At 29.9% G+C, this 16,052-nt stretch overlaps 1 protein-coding gene across 1 annotated transcript in view; it reads right to left on the bottom strand.

Annotated features, from left to right (window-relative positions):
- kon (chondroitin sulfate proteoglycan 4-like protein) overlaps nt 1–16,052 on the bottom strand; it is a 366,417-nt gene that overhangs the window by 43,190 nt on the left and 307,175 nt on the right. Inside the window, exon 5 of the mRNA XM_071889839.1 lies at nt 1,770–1,937. Within this exon, the coding sequence (XP_071745940.1) occupies nt 1,770–1,937 (168 nt within the window). The remainder of the gene's footprint in view (nt 1–1,769; nt 1,938–16,052) is intronic.

Raw genomic sequence — 16,052 nt, 5'->3', positions numbered from 1 at the left:
TTGCCTCTTTTGAAACAATTTGAAATGTCCACATATAAAGTGAACCCCTTTTAAAGCTGTTGAGTTCTTAAAAGTGTAACTGCTCTCAATAATACTGATTTTAATGTTCAAATTCCAGATGATTGAGTATCAATTAGTGATGGGACGATTAATCATAAACGAAGAATCGGATGCTTTTTCTACAAACTGGAAGAGGAAAATAAGGGCTTAATTTGGTATTATTATTTATTATACTTAATCACTGGTATTTAACCATTGATTACTTTTCTAAGCTATGCAAAAATATACATGATATATTTATGTTAAGATACAGGAAACAACCATGTGAATTATTCAATTTCGTCTTATAGTTTTATGAAATATCCTGATAAAATAATTTATGATTATAAATGCTCGAAAATTGCGAGGAAACAAATTGAACATAAAGTAAACATGTTCTAAACACACGCGGCCAGTGTAGCAATAGTTTTTTTAGTGCTATAAGTTTTTTAAATGTAGACCATGGTGTCTCATATCTTGACATTTTTCTTAGGAAAAAAGGAGAGACGGGAGAAGGCCGGAGCGATACATACAGTACTATTAATTTAACAATTCAATATCACCTACCATTTATATGATTTTGGGAGGAAAAAATCTATTAATGCACTAAAGAGGAGAACCCTCAAAATTTAAAATAGTATTTGTACGTGGAAAACGTTGAAATTATATTGAAATTCATATTTTATTATGTATCTTTAAACAAATTATATCAAAGATAGGTAATAATGCTTACTTCAGAGGAAGACGTTAACACCACGACGACCCTTTAAATAAGGAACGAAAAAGAAGAAAGAGGACACGCAAAAACCGTTTTTCCTTTTTCTAATTTTTAAACCTTGTCTTTTCGTTAGCAGCATGTCGACTCTACCCTTATTTGGGACCGTACCAAACGTTCAGAAGTGTGTATGAACATTGTACTATACAAGCTTAGCCGTTAGACTTTCTTTTTAGTGATGGTACATCAGTCAACGTACAAGTGAGCTAAGTATTCTCTAATCTCTGATTGTTTTAGGTAAGTACAAATATGATAAGATATAAAATTGTCTAAAAACTTTAAGTAGGGTTATAAATATTGTTAGAATCGGGATCTGGTATTTTTTTCTTTGCTGGAAATGCAATAAAATTTCACCTTTCCTCATCGCAGCAAAGTATTTGACAGTTTTGTTTTTCATTATTTTTTTGGACAGTTCGGAGCTAGTATGTTTGTTTTTCATAAATGTGACATTTGAAACTAATGACTTTTTTCAAAATGTTGGAATTATTTGAAGGGATCTCCTTTTTTATATAAGACAAACTAAATAAAAAATGAATACATTTTCGAACATTTAAATAGTAATAATTATTTAGACGAAACGGATTTTTGTGATAGCTTTTATTATGAAAACTCCTCATAAGTGGGGGGGGGGGAATGCCTTCTTAGCCCCTATGACTCCTGTGCCAATGTTGCATAATTAGCAATGGAAGGAATATTCAACTGTAGCTTCGCTCACTACTTTGTACAAACATTGATCACGTGACCCTTGTATCGCTACTTTGTAACTTAATTTTATTGTAAATTTAGTTGTTTTAGTCATTTTTCTTATATTAGTGATTTTATCTAGTGCTAAATTGTTTATTTATATCAAAATAATATGCAAATTTTTCTATGTAAATTAATAAAGGGAGAAAAGGGTCCAAAGAGGGCCTTTTTATTAGAAAAATAAAAGACATGCTTTGTATGAAAGTTTTACCTTTAACATAATCATGGCTCCAGTACGTCCTATCCAATTGGGAAAGCTGATAAAAGAGTCCGAATCCATAAAACTAAGAGGCTCATTCGTCCGTCCATCAAACTCTGGACTACAATTCCACGTTATACCATGAACAATGGCGGATGAGGCATCCACCTCTGCTGATTCCTGTTGATATAAATAAAAGGATCCATTAATATTGTTATGTTTAATATGACCTTTACAAGTTGTGACTTGAATAAGAAAGTTGTACAAGTTTGAATCAAAAAATGAGATGAATAGCTTTAAGTGAAGAATTTACTATTTTTTGAATAAGATGAAACAATAATACCATAGATGGTCAATATATTACGTAATTTTAGACTTCATTACTAACTTCCATCCGTGGGACAGAACAAAGTTAAAATGCCCACACTATTACTCATAAGTACATAATAGTGGAACAAAATGAAATGATCAAATCAATTAATAATTGTGGCCCTTCAAACAAAAAGAAGTTGTATAGGATGTTTCTTAAAAGTGAGTCCGGATTATATTTGTATTTTTCAACTAATTATCTTATATTTATTTTAGTAGATTATTTTGATAAACAGTTACAAGTCTCAGGAAATTACATTTAATGATTGTGGATTAGTTATAGAATAAAAATATATAAATTGCATTTCGAAGGCCATATCAGAACCTACAAAAGTATCAAATATCAAATGAAGGCTTTACACCAAGGATGTACAACAAATGGCACGCGGGCTGCATTGCAGCCCAATTAATGTTTAATTGCGACCCACCACGCTTCTAAAAAAGAAGGTCATTCGGTCAGATTATTTAATTTAAGAGAAAAATTTAAACAAAAGGTTTTATGGGGAGATTTATTTAACAAAATCATCTGAAATAGTGATCGGTATAACTTTTTTTTCAATATGTGAGCCCTCAGCTTTACTAATTGCCTCAATATGAGGCCTAAATCCCTTTCAGTACTTTACAATGTAGTCAGACTCGAGCGTGGTCCACTCCTTCTTGTTAGAAATCTTTAGAGACCAGAAACTCCCTTGAGGAGTAGCACACCCCCTTTTTCGCCAGACGCGCCTAGATAGAGTAGTCCAAGGGGCTCACGTCTCGAGAGGAGGGACGCTACATGTTGAGGTTTCAAAAGTCAGGGAAAATGTCTCTAAGGAAGGCCTGGATCTTAGCAGCATGATGACACGAAGCTACATCTTGAGTGGAAATAAAGTTGTCCCTGAACTATTATCTGGTCAAAGGTAGTACTTTCTTTTCCAGATGCTCGATGTAAGAATCTGCATTGATCATCTTGTTCCTCTTGAACAAAATGAGAGAGCAGACTTCACCTGTGTTGACCACAACTCCAAAGACAATGGCAGTTGGTAATAATTCCTTGGCATGATAAACGGCTTCACCCAAGCTCCTTTTATATGGCCAAATGGGGCATGCCGCGTGAAAGAAGCTTCAAAATTTAAATCCTTTGTTTCTCTGTTTTACCTGTTTTTGTTTGTTTTGTTTTTAATTGAGTCAAAACTTTACATTAAGAATCTTGTGTCACAAAACCTATCTTTTTCCAAGTTTCAAGACAATCTACGATTATATTTTCGATTGATTAAAATTTAAATTAAGTGTTCTACTAGATCAAATCAACCCTGTATAATATATTCGTTGGATGATTAATGCAAAGTTTGTCTGTTTGTCGGTGCCTAATTACGCCGAGCAATGGCGTCTACCACCGCTAGTAAATCCATATATATACAAATTTGTGGCTCATTGTTTTATTCCCTTACTTTCATCATGATATTACATAGGTACGAGATAATAAAATTATTAATAATTGAATTAGATATGCTGATGGAGTGTGTTAATGATTTTGAGTGGTTATAAACAAGCTCCAATTATCCTTATACATACAGACAGCAATACATATTACCTTCAACTCTCTCCTACTCATGTTTCAAACCCATTCCTCACCTCATATTATATAAGTATATACTTGCCTACATTCAAAAACATCAACAATAGTGAACAATGATGATGAAAATTGATATCATCATAATTTTTTGACATTTGGTTTATATGTATATAACAAAAATATGTTAAAAGTATACAATATATTAGTATATTTTATAAAAAATATTTTTGATAGTTTATAATATAATTTTCGTTCGTGTATGTATATAAAATTCTGAGGCTTTCTCATTTATGATTGGTCTAGAGGAGACGAGGAAAATTGCAATATTACTTTGTTTTTGGCTGGGTTGACTACAACACGTCAAAATGTATACCAGAAGTGGGGGAAGTCCATAAATTTAATGCAAGTATATGTCGAGCCTCAAGTATTTCTTCACAAGTGGAATTTCTGGAATATTCTAACCGAAAACTCGAATTTCATTAGAGTTCGTTTCAAGGCAATAATTATAATATAAAAGTGGTAGTACATGGGCATGGGGCAGGCTGGAGGGACTGCACCCCCAAAAAAAAATCGATTTTTACTATAATTTTTTTTGTCATTCGCTGCAAATTATGCAGCAGGGAACAAATGTAAAATTTGAAAAAATTTGAAAAAAAATTAAATTTTTTATGAATTTCTGTGAATTTTTTTATTTTTTGTTTTCAAAAAACTTTTAGTATAAAAAATAAAAATTTTCTAATTTTTGTGATAAGCTGTGCATTTTTTTTTCCAAAAAAATTAATATTTGAAATATTTTTCCAAAAAATTAAATATTTTGAGAAATTTAATATTTGAAATATTTTGCCAAAAAATATTTGAAATATTTTGCCAAGAAATATTTTTGCCAAGAAATTTAATATTTGAAATATTTTGCCAAGAAATTTAATATTTGAAATATTTTTCCATAAACAATTATTTTTTGTAAATATGGAGGATTTTTGTATTTAAAAAAAAAAAAAATAATCATAATAATTTTTGAAATTTTTTTCCAAAAAGTTTAGTATTTCAATTTTTTTCCAAAAAATTTAATATTTAAAAATTTGTTCCCAAAAAAATTTAATTTTCTGAATTTCTTTTCTAAAATTCAATATTAAAATGCTTTTCAAAATTTTATTATTATTATTTTTTTTTTACAAAAAGTTCCTAAACAAAGCCCCTCCCAATATATAATCATGCAGACGCCCCAGATTATTGCTGTGTCAGTCCTTATTTATGGATGAAAACTTCAGTCCCGTCCTGCTTAGTCTCGGTCTGGTCCAATTCAGTCCTGTATTAGTCCAAAAACCTATAAATTTCGGTCCTTTATAACGTCAAAAAAACTTTTTTTATATTCACTTCTAGTGATGACAGTCCTATGGAATGGTCTTAAAACTGAACTGGAACGAAAAAGTTAGGACTGACAAAACACTACGCGCATTGCCCAGAGTAATTAGTCATCGCCTAAAATAAATTTTTTTTCATCTTCATTTTTTTTTTGAGCACACTCACACGTTACTAATCAGTAATCATTACTTATATCAAAGTAACATAAGTGCTCTGTCCTCAAGCATGAAAGAATAATATAAGTGTTCTTGAATTTTCAACTGAAAGATGATTTCAGTGAATTCATTTTTACATACCAGAGTTTATATTTCATTTAAATCTCAACATATACTGAAAATGCATTTGAATTGTAATATATGTACCTAAGAGAGCAATAAAAAACTCAGATAGAAACCGGTTTAAGACCTTTATGTTCTATAGTGTAGCAAGCTAATTTTGTCATTTAAATAAGTTCGGTTTAGACGGATCACAAAGAAAAAATTGGTTTGGATCTGTCTTACAAAAAAGTATCTCTGAATTAATCTTATTAAAAATTCGGTCAAGACGGTTTCGATAGATGAATTGTTGTAGACGTCATTTATTCTTCAAAATTGTGAACTTTGACATGTAATATTGTAATATAAGTTAATTTTTTTGTATATATTATATTTGTACAGTTCCTAAATCAGTAACAGAGGTGATAAAATTGGTTTATACAGAAAACAGAAAAAAATGATCCACTATTTGAAAACGATTAAATTTTGGTCTACAGTCTAAAATCAGTCATAATCAGTCTCCCCCACCCCATTTTCGGTGAGATCTTTTTACTATTCAGCAGTATTAAGTCCATTGGTCCATTGGTTTCCGTCCTACGATACTATCCTTTTATTTTCTTCACTCCTAGCTGGGATTAAAGAATATAAGAACAAAGAGAATAAAAAAAAAAGAAGATAGCTAGAACGCATAATAATACATTGTAGTCACATACGTTCCAACTTTTAACATCTGGGATCTTGTCTCTTTGAAAGTGGTTATGAATTATGATGAAACTTATGCAGCTCAAATGACGTAGTTCGTATCAACTACGTCATTTCAGCTGCTGTAGTTTCCATAAAAGACCCATTAGGACCGGTCCTAGGAATGACAAATTTTATTAGGATTGGACGTTTAGTAGTACAGCCTTTGGGGGTTTTTGACCGATCTAACACAAGTGTTGGAATTCGGTCTGAAAATCCCAGAGCAATCTGAGACCATTATGATTTTTAGTGGACCGAACAAACTAGGCTTAGATAAGTCTTTCAAGAAAAACCGTCTGAATCGGTTTCATTTTTTAAATTTGGTCCAAGCCAATTCTATAATAAATTGTTAATGACGTCATTAATGTTTCAAAATTGTAATCATTGATCTACAATAACGTCATATGACGTTATATGTGCTCCATAAATTTATATTAGTACAACTAATAATATGCAGATATGTTATTATGTAAATGTTCCGGGCACGAGCCTACAGGACACATCCTTTGTATCAAAGTAAATCTTGAACAGTGTGAGAAATAAAAATCCACATATTTGTTGGTACGAATATATATTGATATATTTTTAAAAACAGAATAGTTTAAGCTTCAAAAACAATAATGGAGAAGAAGAGAGGGGGGGGGACGTTCTTGTATACTATCCATTCAATTCACACACCAATGCAGTTCATGATTGACATATGAATATGTTTAAGACTGGGTTTGAATAACAATACATATTTAAACAATATAGACATGTAATATTGATGAGAATATGCAAAAAAAAAAATAAGAAAAAAAAAAATGATAGAAAATGAATAAAGAAAGCCTTAAAATAGTTTTTGTAATGTTCTTTAAATTTAAGAAGTTTTTAATATGTTGTGCATCAACATAAAATCAATCTTGAGCAAAAAATATGAAAATGAGAATATTTTAAATTATTATAGCTACAATCCAATATTTCATAGACACATTTATATGAGTAGAAGGGGGGAGGGCGAGTTAAAATCAAATACAATTTTAGCTCAACTTTTTGGAAGCAAAATAATTTTTTAAGGACTCTGACAAAAAAAAAAAAACCCCTCCCCCTTAAGCCCAAAATTACTTTTTGACCCATGAATACGTATTTTTTCATATTTTTTTTAAATAATAAGAAGAAACTCGCCAATGTCGGGATTATTAAAGCCTTTTTTTGTTTACAGCAATAGTTATATAACATTTTTAGCTTATAAAGTACAGTTTAAAGTCATAAAAAGGTCAAAGGTCATAAAAAAGGTCAACTTTTTCTAAATTTATATTTTAGCGTTTGTTAATTCTGTTGTATTATAGAGAAAAAAATTATATTTTAAGGTTTCAGTCTTCAAAGGAATTTTTTTCTTCTATATCCATTAAAGACATTCTCTATTTGTAAAGGGATTCAATAGTTTGTTCTAATGTTGGTGAACTTATGAAGTTTAAATTTTGAAATTATGTTGTTGAATTTCAAAAGTTTCATTAAGGATCATTTTCTCAAGTGATATATAAGAATATAATCATTCAAACTGTACTTTATGAATTTAAAATGTTATGTAACCATTGCTTTAACCATAAAAAAGGCTTTCATGATCCCGAAGTTTGTGAGTTTCTTGTTATTACTTACAAAAAATATGAAAAAGATACATATTAATGGGTGAAAAAGTATTTTTTTTTAGGAGTTGGAGAATTTGAAAAATATGGAATTTATTTTTTATTACTTTTAAGTTTTTTATCCGGGGATTTTTTTTCTTCTGATTGCTTAAAAAATCATTTTGCATCTAAAAAGTTGGACTAAAATTGAATTTGATCATTTTCATAAATTAACACAACCCCCTTCCCCCCCTAATATGAGTAAATTATAGTCTTTTACGTGATTTAAGAAACTTACATTAGCCCCATATGGACTCTTTGAAATAAAATATATCAATTTTTCATTTATTTATTGTAACGATCAAAATATACGTATTTACTATATGTGTTGAGCTAACATCAAACCAATCTCGAACAAAAATTAAGAGAAGGGAAAAATTCAACTCATTCAATAATGTTTTAAAGCCAAATACGATATATTAGATATGTATAAAGTGCATTGTTCATCTTCATCAAAAAATATACACATTTCCATTACAAGATTGATCTTATCTAGTTGTAAAACAGGAGGTTTTTGAGGAGATATATTTAACAAAATAATCAGATAATAGTGCTTGGCACAACATTTATTTCATATGTGAACCCTAAGACATAATAATTGCCCACTATGAGGCCTTAATTATGTAGTCAGACTCGAGTTCTGTTAAATTCTTCTTGATGGAAGCCTTTAGAGACTGGACACTCTCGTAAGGAGTAGCAAATACTATTTCCTCCAGACGTGTTCAGATAGAGTAAAGTTTAATATTTCAAATATAGTTTTTAGATTTTTTTTTCCAAAAAAAATATTTTTCTTTGAATAGCTATGAATTTTAAAAATTCTTTTAAAAAAAATGTACCATTTAAAGTTTGTTCTAAAAAAATTTAATTTTTAAAATTTTTTGTGAATAGCTATGGATTTAAAAAAAAAAAATCCTAAAAATATATTTTATTTTGAAATATCTTTTGATTTTTGATTTTTTTTTTCAAAATTTTTTAGTTTTTCTTTTTTTAACATTCCAAAAACTGACCTCCCCCCCCCCCTCCATTATAATCCTGCCTTTCTTGGAAGATATATTAACACTACTGAAGAAACACCATCTAATAAAAAGTTCCTGTAACATATATATAAGTCTGTATATTTATTCCATGAGTTTATTTTTTGTTGAGGATGATATCAAATATGTATTAAGTCTATATTGTATATAAATATTAGATTGTTATTGTGTCAATTTTTTCAACATTTCCAGGTGATAAAAGACGTCAGCGTATACATTTATGTACTACAATGTACATATTGGGTTCCATCTTTGATATCATGTCAAAATAACAAGAATAAAAAATTCCAACAGATTAATATATAATAGTTAATACTATCGATCCTGGGTCTCCATATACCCTTCACAATAGAAAAAGATACTCTATTTATGTTTATATATAACACATATTAGTGTTGGGCTCCAGTAAACATTTTCGAGTTTGAGTTTGAACAAGTACAGGGGAAGGACTACAAAAATAGAATCCTCTTTGAGGTCGTCTAGCCTCAGTTCTAAAAGTCTGATAATTTTTGTCTTGATGCCATTCGAAAAAACGGACAAAAAGCTACAATTTGATGTTTGTTTTGTTTTTGTGTGTCAGGGTGTGTGATCTCTTCTGCGCACAAATCGATCCCAAGGAGATCTCAGCCTTTGTCAATGTGTCCTTCGCCACTGTCTACAGCATCGGGAAGGCGATGAAAAACAATGATATGGTCTCCAGGAAGGCTGGAAGTGGAGGCTATAACGTGTCAACTTGCGGGAAAAGTTAAGATTCTCAAAAATTTTTACTAAAATTTAGAATTTTTAATTGATTTAACGTACTTATTGTATTGGACCCGACATGGCTCGTTTTGAATAGAATATATAGATTTCTCAGTCTTTTGTTGTGACAATCAATTGGCTACATTGAGAGTTTAATTTACGACACATCCAAAGGTTTAACAGGGAAAAATTATTGTTAGAAATGTACAATAATTTGTATAAAAAACAAATGTAATCCACCTTCAATTTTGAAAAACAAAACAAAAAATATTCTAGCTTGTTCTTTTGTTGACAGGTCACATATAGATTTATATGCTTAATTTTACGTTATTTATTTCTTCATGCCTCAGCTTTTTTTTTGTTGAGTATTTTGCCCTAGGAAAGTTGAGACAGACAATTTTTGTCTTGGAATTTTTGGTTCTGATACAATTTTTCTTGCAATAAATTAGATTTACTAGAATTTTTTGATTATTTTTACTTTTCATTTACGTTGATATTAGACTATTTGAAAAAATAAACCAAAGAACGCTTACAATAAAAAAAAATATCTTTTTTCAAAATTTAATTTTAATTTCAAATATCGAGATATATTTTTGATGCAAAAGCAAGTCGTAAAAATCAATATTAGCAGAATAAGTGTACCAAAAATAAATCAATTATAGATGTCTTAAGTAATGTATATCTCGCTTTGTATAAGTGCGATCGGTTTACACTGGATGGCGTTAGAAAGATAAGATTTTGGAATATAAAAAAATCAAAGATTTTTTTGATCGTGGACTCAGGATTGTGGATGCAGTTGTCAAAGAGGGACAGCAGCAAAGAGAAAATTCGCCATATTTTACAGTTTTTCGTCGATAAGGACGATAAAAACGCAAACTGGGCGGCTGAAAATGTAAATAATATTTTGGGTCCTAATACTTTAGTCTGTAACAGCCAATTACGCGCCATTTGGTTTTGTGTCATGTAAACACTATTTAGATTGACAAGGATATATCCATTAATTGAAAAAAACAAATCAAAAAACAAATAATGGGAATTGTTTTTTAAAAAAAGGAGAATATTTTTGCTGAAAAAAAAAAGTTAATTTTCAAGTGATTTGTAGGTATTATACTTCGCCAAACTTGTAACCAGGACGCAAAATTGAACAGCGTTACAAAGAACTTGCATTCAATGAACAGAACAGATTTTTGTGTAAAACTGTGAACGCTAAAAAAAGAGATTTTTCCATTCTGTTCCAATAGTACTTATAAAAATTCAAGAAATCAAAGGTTAAATATTTTTTTACTTTTTTAAATATGATTAAAGGGCTCGTAAAGCAAAGGCAAACGCTAGAGAGACGTATTTTGTGACAGTGGCACAGGGGAAGGGGGGGGGGCTGAGGGCACGTAAATGATAGAATTCGGGACTTCACATTTCTATCGACATTGTGTTTCCTAAAATCCGAAAAAATATCCTCAAGCCATTGTAACGATTCCTAGCATCGTTGCAGAGGATGGGAACTTAGTCTAGTTAATCGGAGAAACCTCATCGACCGCGTAGGTGATGTAACGGGCATTCCTATAGTTTCTCGACTAGTCTATGCTCCATGTTTTCTTGTCTTGTTGCTGTACTGGGCACAAATCAATTAGGCTATACTTAGTCATAAACATCCTACGAATAAAATCCAAACAAAAAACAAATCAAAATAATCTAATGTTAGAATTCAACTTTCTCTAAAAACTAACCCTATACGGAAGAAAAAGTAATTACAGATTTCACATCCAATACTACAAGCATTAGGTATCCAACTTTAGTACTTTTTTCGTTGACTTGTGTAAATAACTAACTGATATTACATATAATAATCCAAATATATATAAAAAAAACAGGATCTCATATTTTTATACATACATGGAAACAGATCCAAGAGTTACCATTAGTAAATATAATTACTTTTTGTTAAACATATACTAATTAGGAATCACCCCTGAAAGTTATTCAGATTATGCTCTGTGATCACATGAAATTAAGCAATGTTGCCATCTCTGGCCTTCTGTCAATGCCAGTTAGAACGGTCAGAAGTCTCAGGAAGCAGCTGGAGGAGTCATCGGACCCGATGGACGTTGTTGATAGGAAGAAGAAGGAGGACAAGAGCTCCAGGATTGTCCGGCACGTCACCTTGATCAACAAGGTCAGGGACATCATCGACGAAGACCCCCAGCGTTCCATGAGAGCCATGACAAGTATGTTGTCAGCGACAGGCCGTGGATGTGGCAGCAGGACTCGGCTCCGGCCCACAAAGCTAAGAGGACGCAAGAATGGGTGAAAAGCAATGCTTTTGCGTTCGTACCCTTCTCCTCTTGGCCTCCCTCATCACCGGATTTGAACCCGTTGGACTACTTTGTCTGGTCCTACGTGGAGAACATGACCAACCGCTCCTCCCATAACACCAAGCAGTCTCTCATCCCCTGCATCAAGGAGAAATTCAGTGAGATAGAAGCAGCGCAGATCCAAAATGCTTGTTTCCGGTTTCGTAGCCGCATTGAGCGGAATTTGGCTGCAGACGGCGGTTACATTGAATAGATAGCTGCTCTATATCCTAATCAAGATATTCGTTTTTATTTTATCAATAAATATTACAAAATAAGCTTGTAGTTGTTGTTTTTTGAAGCGGCAGATTTTGTCCACGCACTCTGTATATGTTATGTATATCTATATATTAAATGCGAATGTCACTGTATTTGTCCGGAAATCACACTCAAACCAATAAATGGATTTAACTAAAAATTTTCATATAGGGGTTTCAGGCTCAAGAGATGGTTTTAATAAAAAAAAAATTGGTCTTCAAGGCCATAAAAAGCTTTTAAATACCCTTTTTCTAAAAAACAGGACTAACAAAGGATTACTTCATATAAAACAAAAAATAAAGAAGACAAAATTTTAAGAATTTTCGTTATACAAATTGGTATGTATCTTTGCACACTTTTTTTTTTAAAGGAGATTAAAAGGTTTAGAGAATTCATAGAAGAAGAAAATAATACAAAAGTTTTTGAAAATAATATGAAAGATGAGTGAGGATAGCTCAAATGAAATATTTTTTCTTCTCTAAACTTGCTAATCTCCTTCCTTAAGAAAAGTGTGTCAATTTACAAACCACATGTAGCGAGAATAGTTCTTTGAATTTTAAAGTATTTATTTTTTATTTTTCATGAAGGAGAAGAGTTCATTAATAATTTTAATTTCTTAATGTACCTGGCAACAAAAGCTTACTCCAATTACAATTGAATTGACGACACCTAGAATAATCATACATTCAGCTTAGTTTATATGGCTCTTTTTTTTCCTTCATGAAAGATGGAGAAAAAAGTGAGGATGACTTTTTCTTTTCAACCTTTCATTCATTTTAAACAGCGTCCGTAACTAAAATCTGAACAAATCTTGGAACAACTATATTTGATCATATATCTCAAGAATAATAAAAGATGGAACCTTGAAATTTTATTCAAAAAATTGGCATATCATTAAGTTCTAATTCATTCAATATGGTTCGCATTTGCTATCACAAATGCCTTCAAACGGATCCTAAAGACAGAGCAAGTCTTCCTGATGTAGACATAATCCATTTAGGGCCAGGCGGCAATGATGGAAGCCGTCAGGTCATCCACATTCCTGTGGGAGGTTTGACAGACTTCCCTCTCCAAAAAAGTCTATATATGCTCTAATGCACGTGTATACAGGCCAAAAACCATATAAATTGGATTCAAGCCTAAATTTGGACTTTAAGCCTTCAAGTTGAACTAGATGCCTCAATTATGTCCTTAACTACATACACAGTGGTGCAGAAGCACCCAAACTGGCTGGCAATATTCTTTTGCTTAATTATCACGTGGACCAAAATAAGGAAGGATATCTTGTTGGCTCCATGACTTAAATCAAAACAAAATATAAATTAAGTTACCCTCTAATTTTCTTCATAAAATCATAAAACCTCGGTAGAAATTTCAAACTTGTAACTCATCTCCTTATTCTCCGTTTTAAACCTTTTAGGCTTGTTCAGATTTAAGTTAGGAACACTATTTTATAATATTCATATAGGATACGTGAGTATTCCATGCATAAAGATTCCCATTATATTACATGTGTCCCACAGAGCGGTGGTTCTTAATCTTTTAAACTTCATAGCCTAATTTCAGAATCTCAATAGGACCACTTCCTCCCAGATTTGTTTCAGAAATTTTATGGGCATTTTATTATAAAAGATAATTTATCAATATTTTATGTGATAGAAAAATATATTTGTAATAAATGTTTTGAAGTAACATTTTAATTCCCCAAGGATTACAAACTTTACCACCAGTAATAAAATGAAATATATTTATACGAATATGTCGCCAAACAACACCAAAACAAGCTAGAATGATTACATTTGAAGTGTACAGCAAATTATTTTTATCGACCCTACAAGTGTGTCGCAAATTGCAATTAAAATAGTCAAAATTGATTGCCTCTATTTAAAAACAAATAGTAAATGATAAATTTTGTATTATGTTATTATTTAATTATATAAAAACTCCAGGTAAAAAGGTTTCTTATTTGATTAATTTATTTCACTGTGTAATCGTCGGATATTTAGTGATGGAAAATGAGTGTGTATTATATTATACTAATAAGACGTATTACCAACCCAGTGCATTATATAGTTTGTATGTACATAAATTTTGCATAAATTAATTATAATAACATTATTGTATTATTTCACGGGCCCCTTCTTAATACAAACATACTCGAGCATACATGTGTGTAATATTTTCATGATATTTTATGGGTTGTATGTGCTTGCGTATATGTATATACATAATTCGGATACATTTATATTTTCTTCTTTTTATTTCTCTAGACACACACAATTGCTTTTTTTCTTTGAATGTGGAATTCGTCGTTTATTTGTGTGTCATTTTTCCCCTTCTTCTTCCACGAGTATGAATATTGTTATTAGTGATGGGACGATTAATCGAAATCGGAGAATTGTGTTTTTATCTGAAATCCGCATCGGGAAATAATGTTTTATTTGCGATTGGATTCTTGTTTACTACTTGTCAAAGTTATGAAAAAAAAACAATCCCTTACTCCCCCAATTAAGGAATTTTTGTTTTTTACTAGAAAATTTAATATTTGAATTTTTTTTTTTAATGTAATATTTTAAAATTTTTTCCCCGAAAAAAATAATTTTAAATTTTTTCCCCAAAAATTTGATAAATTAAATTTGTTGGCTAAAAAATTTAATTTCTATAAATAACTATTTATTTTTGAAATTTTTCCCCAAAAAATTAATATTTCAATTCTTTTTTCAAAAAAGTTTATGTAAAAAATGTAATTTTTTAAACTTTTTTAAGAAAACGTAGATTTTTTCAAATTTTTTCACAAAATATTTATTTTTGGAGAGCAAGTGTGGATATTGGAATTTTTTCTCCGAAAAATTAAAATGTTAATTTTTTTCAAAAAAGTTTTTAATTTTTAAATTTTAATGAAAGTTTTAAAGACAACTTTTTATAAAATTTAATTAAAATTTTTGTCCGAAAAAAAGTTTTATTAAAATTTTTTTTAATTTTTTTGAGAAAACAAAAAAAAAAAAAAAAAAAAAAAGGTTTTTCAAATTTTTTTCCCAAAAATTTAATAATTCAAATTTTCTTTCCCAAAAATTTAATAATTCAAATTCTTTGTCCCAAAATTTAATAATTCAAATCTTTTTTAATTTAATTTCTGTAAATTACTATATATTTTTCCAAAAATTTTAGTATTTTAATTTTTTTTTCAAAAAAATTTAATTTTTTAAAGAAAACTGAGATTTTTTCTAATTTTTTCATAAAATATTTTATTTTTTGAGAAAAGTTGTGGATTTCCAATTTTTCTCGACATAACATTAATGTTAATTTTTTTCCCAAAAAAGTTTATATAAAAAATTTAAATTTTAAAATTTCTTTGAGAAAACTAAGTTGTTTTCAAATTGTTACACAAAATATTTTATTTTTTGAAAAAAGATGTGGATTTTGGAAATTTATCTCCAAAAACTAAGTTTTTTAAATTTTTTCAAAAAAAACAAAAAACCATGGCCCCCCAAGAAAGAAATAAATAAAATAAATAAACGCCTCTATTAGCAAAATGGTATTTTTTAACTATTCGTTAAAATATTTAAAAATCGGAATCGGGATACATTTTTGGAATCGTCACATCCCTAATTGTTTTATTATTATTACTTTTAATTTCAAAAGACGAAAATGCCAGCTATTTTGTGCAAATCTATAAATATTATACATAACACATGCATCAAACTATCTTTTAGCAAATCGACAACAAAAGACAGATTGGCTCATGATTATTTATAGACCGTTTTTTCTTTTGAAATACAACTAAGTTTAGAGGTACTTCCCAAACATTAACCCATTAAAACCGAAGGCTTCACATTTCTTCCAAAGATGAACAGCTCCTTCTTTTGAAAAATTCATTTTTTTAAAGAAAAATGAATCTTTAAATACAAAAAGTTGCACATAATATATTCTCTGACTATTATTTAGCAATTAAGTATTTATCAGAAAATA

The sequence above is a fragment of the Lepeophtheirus salmonis genome, chromosome 7, assembly GCF_016086655.4.
Source record: "Lepeophtheirus salmonis chromosome 7, UVic_Lsal_1.4, whole genome shotgun sequence".
Taxonomy (NCBI): Eukaryota; Metazoa; Arthropoda; class Copepoda; order Siphonostomatoida; family Caligidae; genus Lepeophtheirus; species Lepeophtheirus salmonis.
Note: the sequence above shows the minus strand (reverse complement) of the source record. Positions and strands in the feature narration are given on the sequence as shown.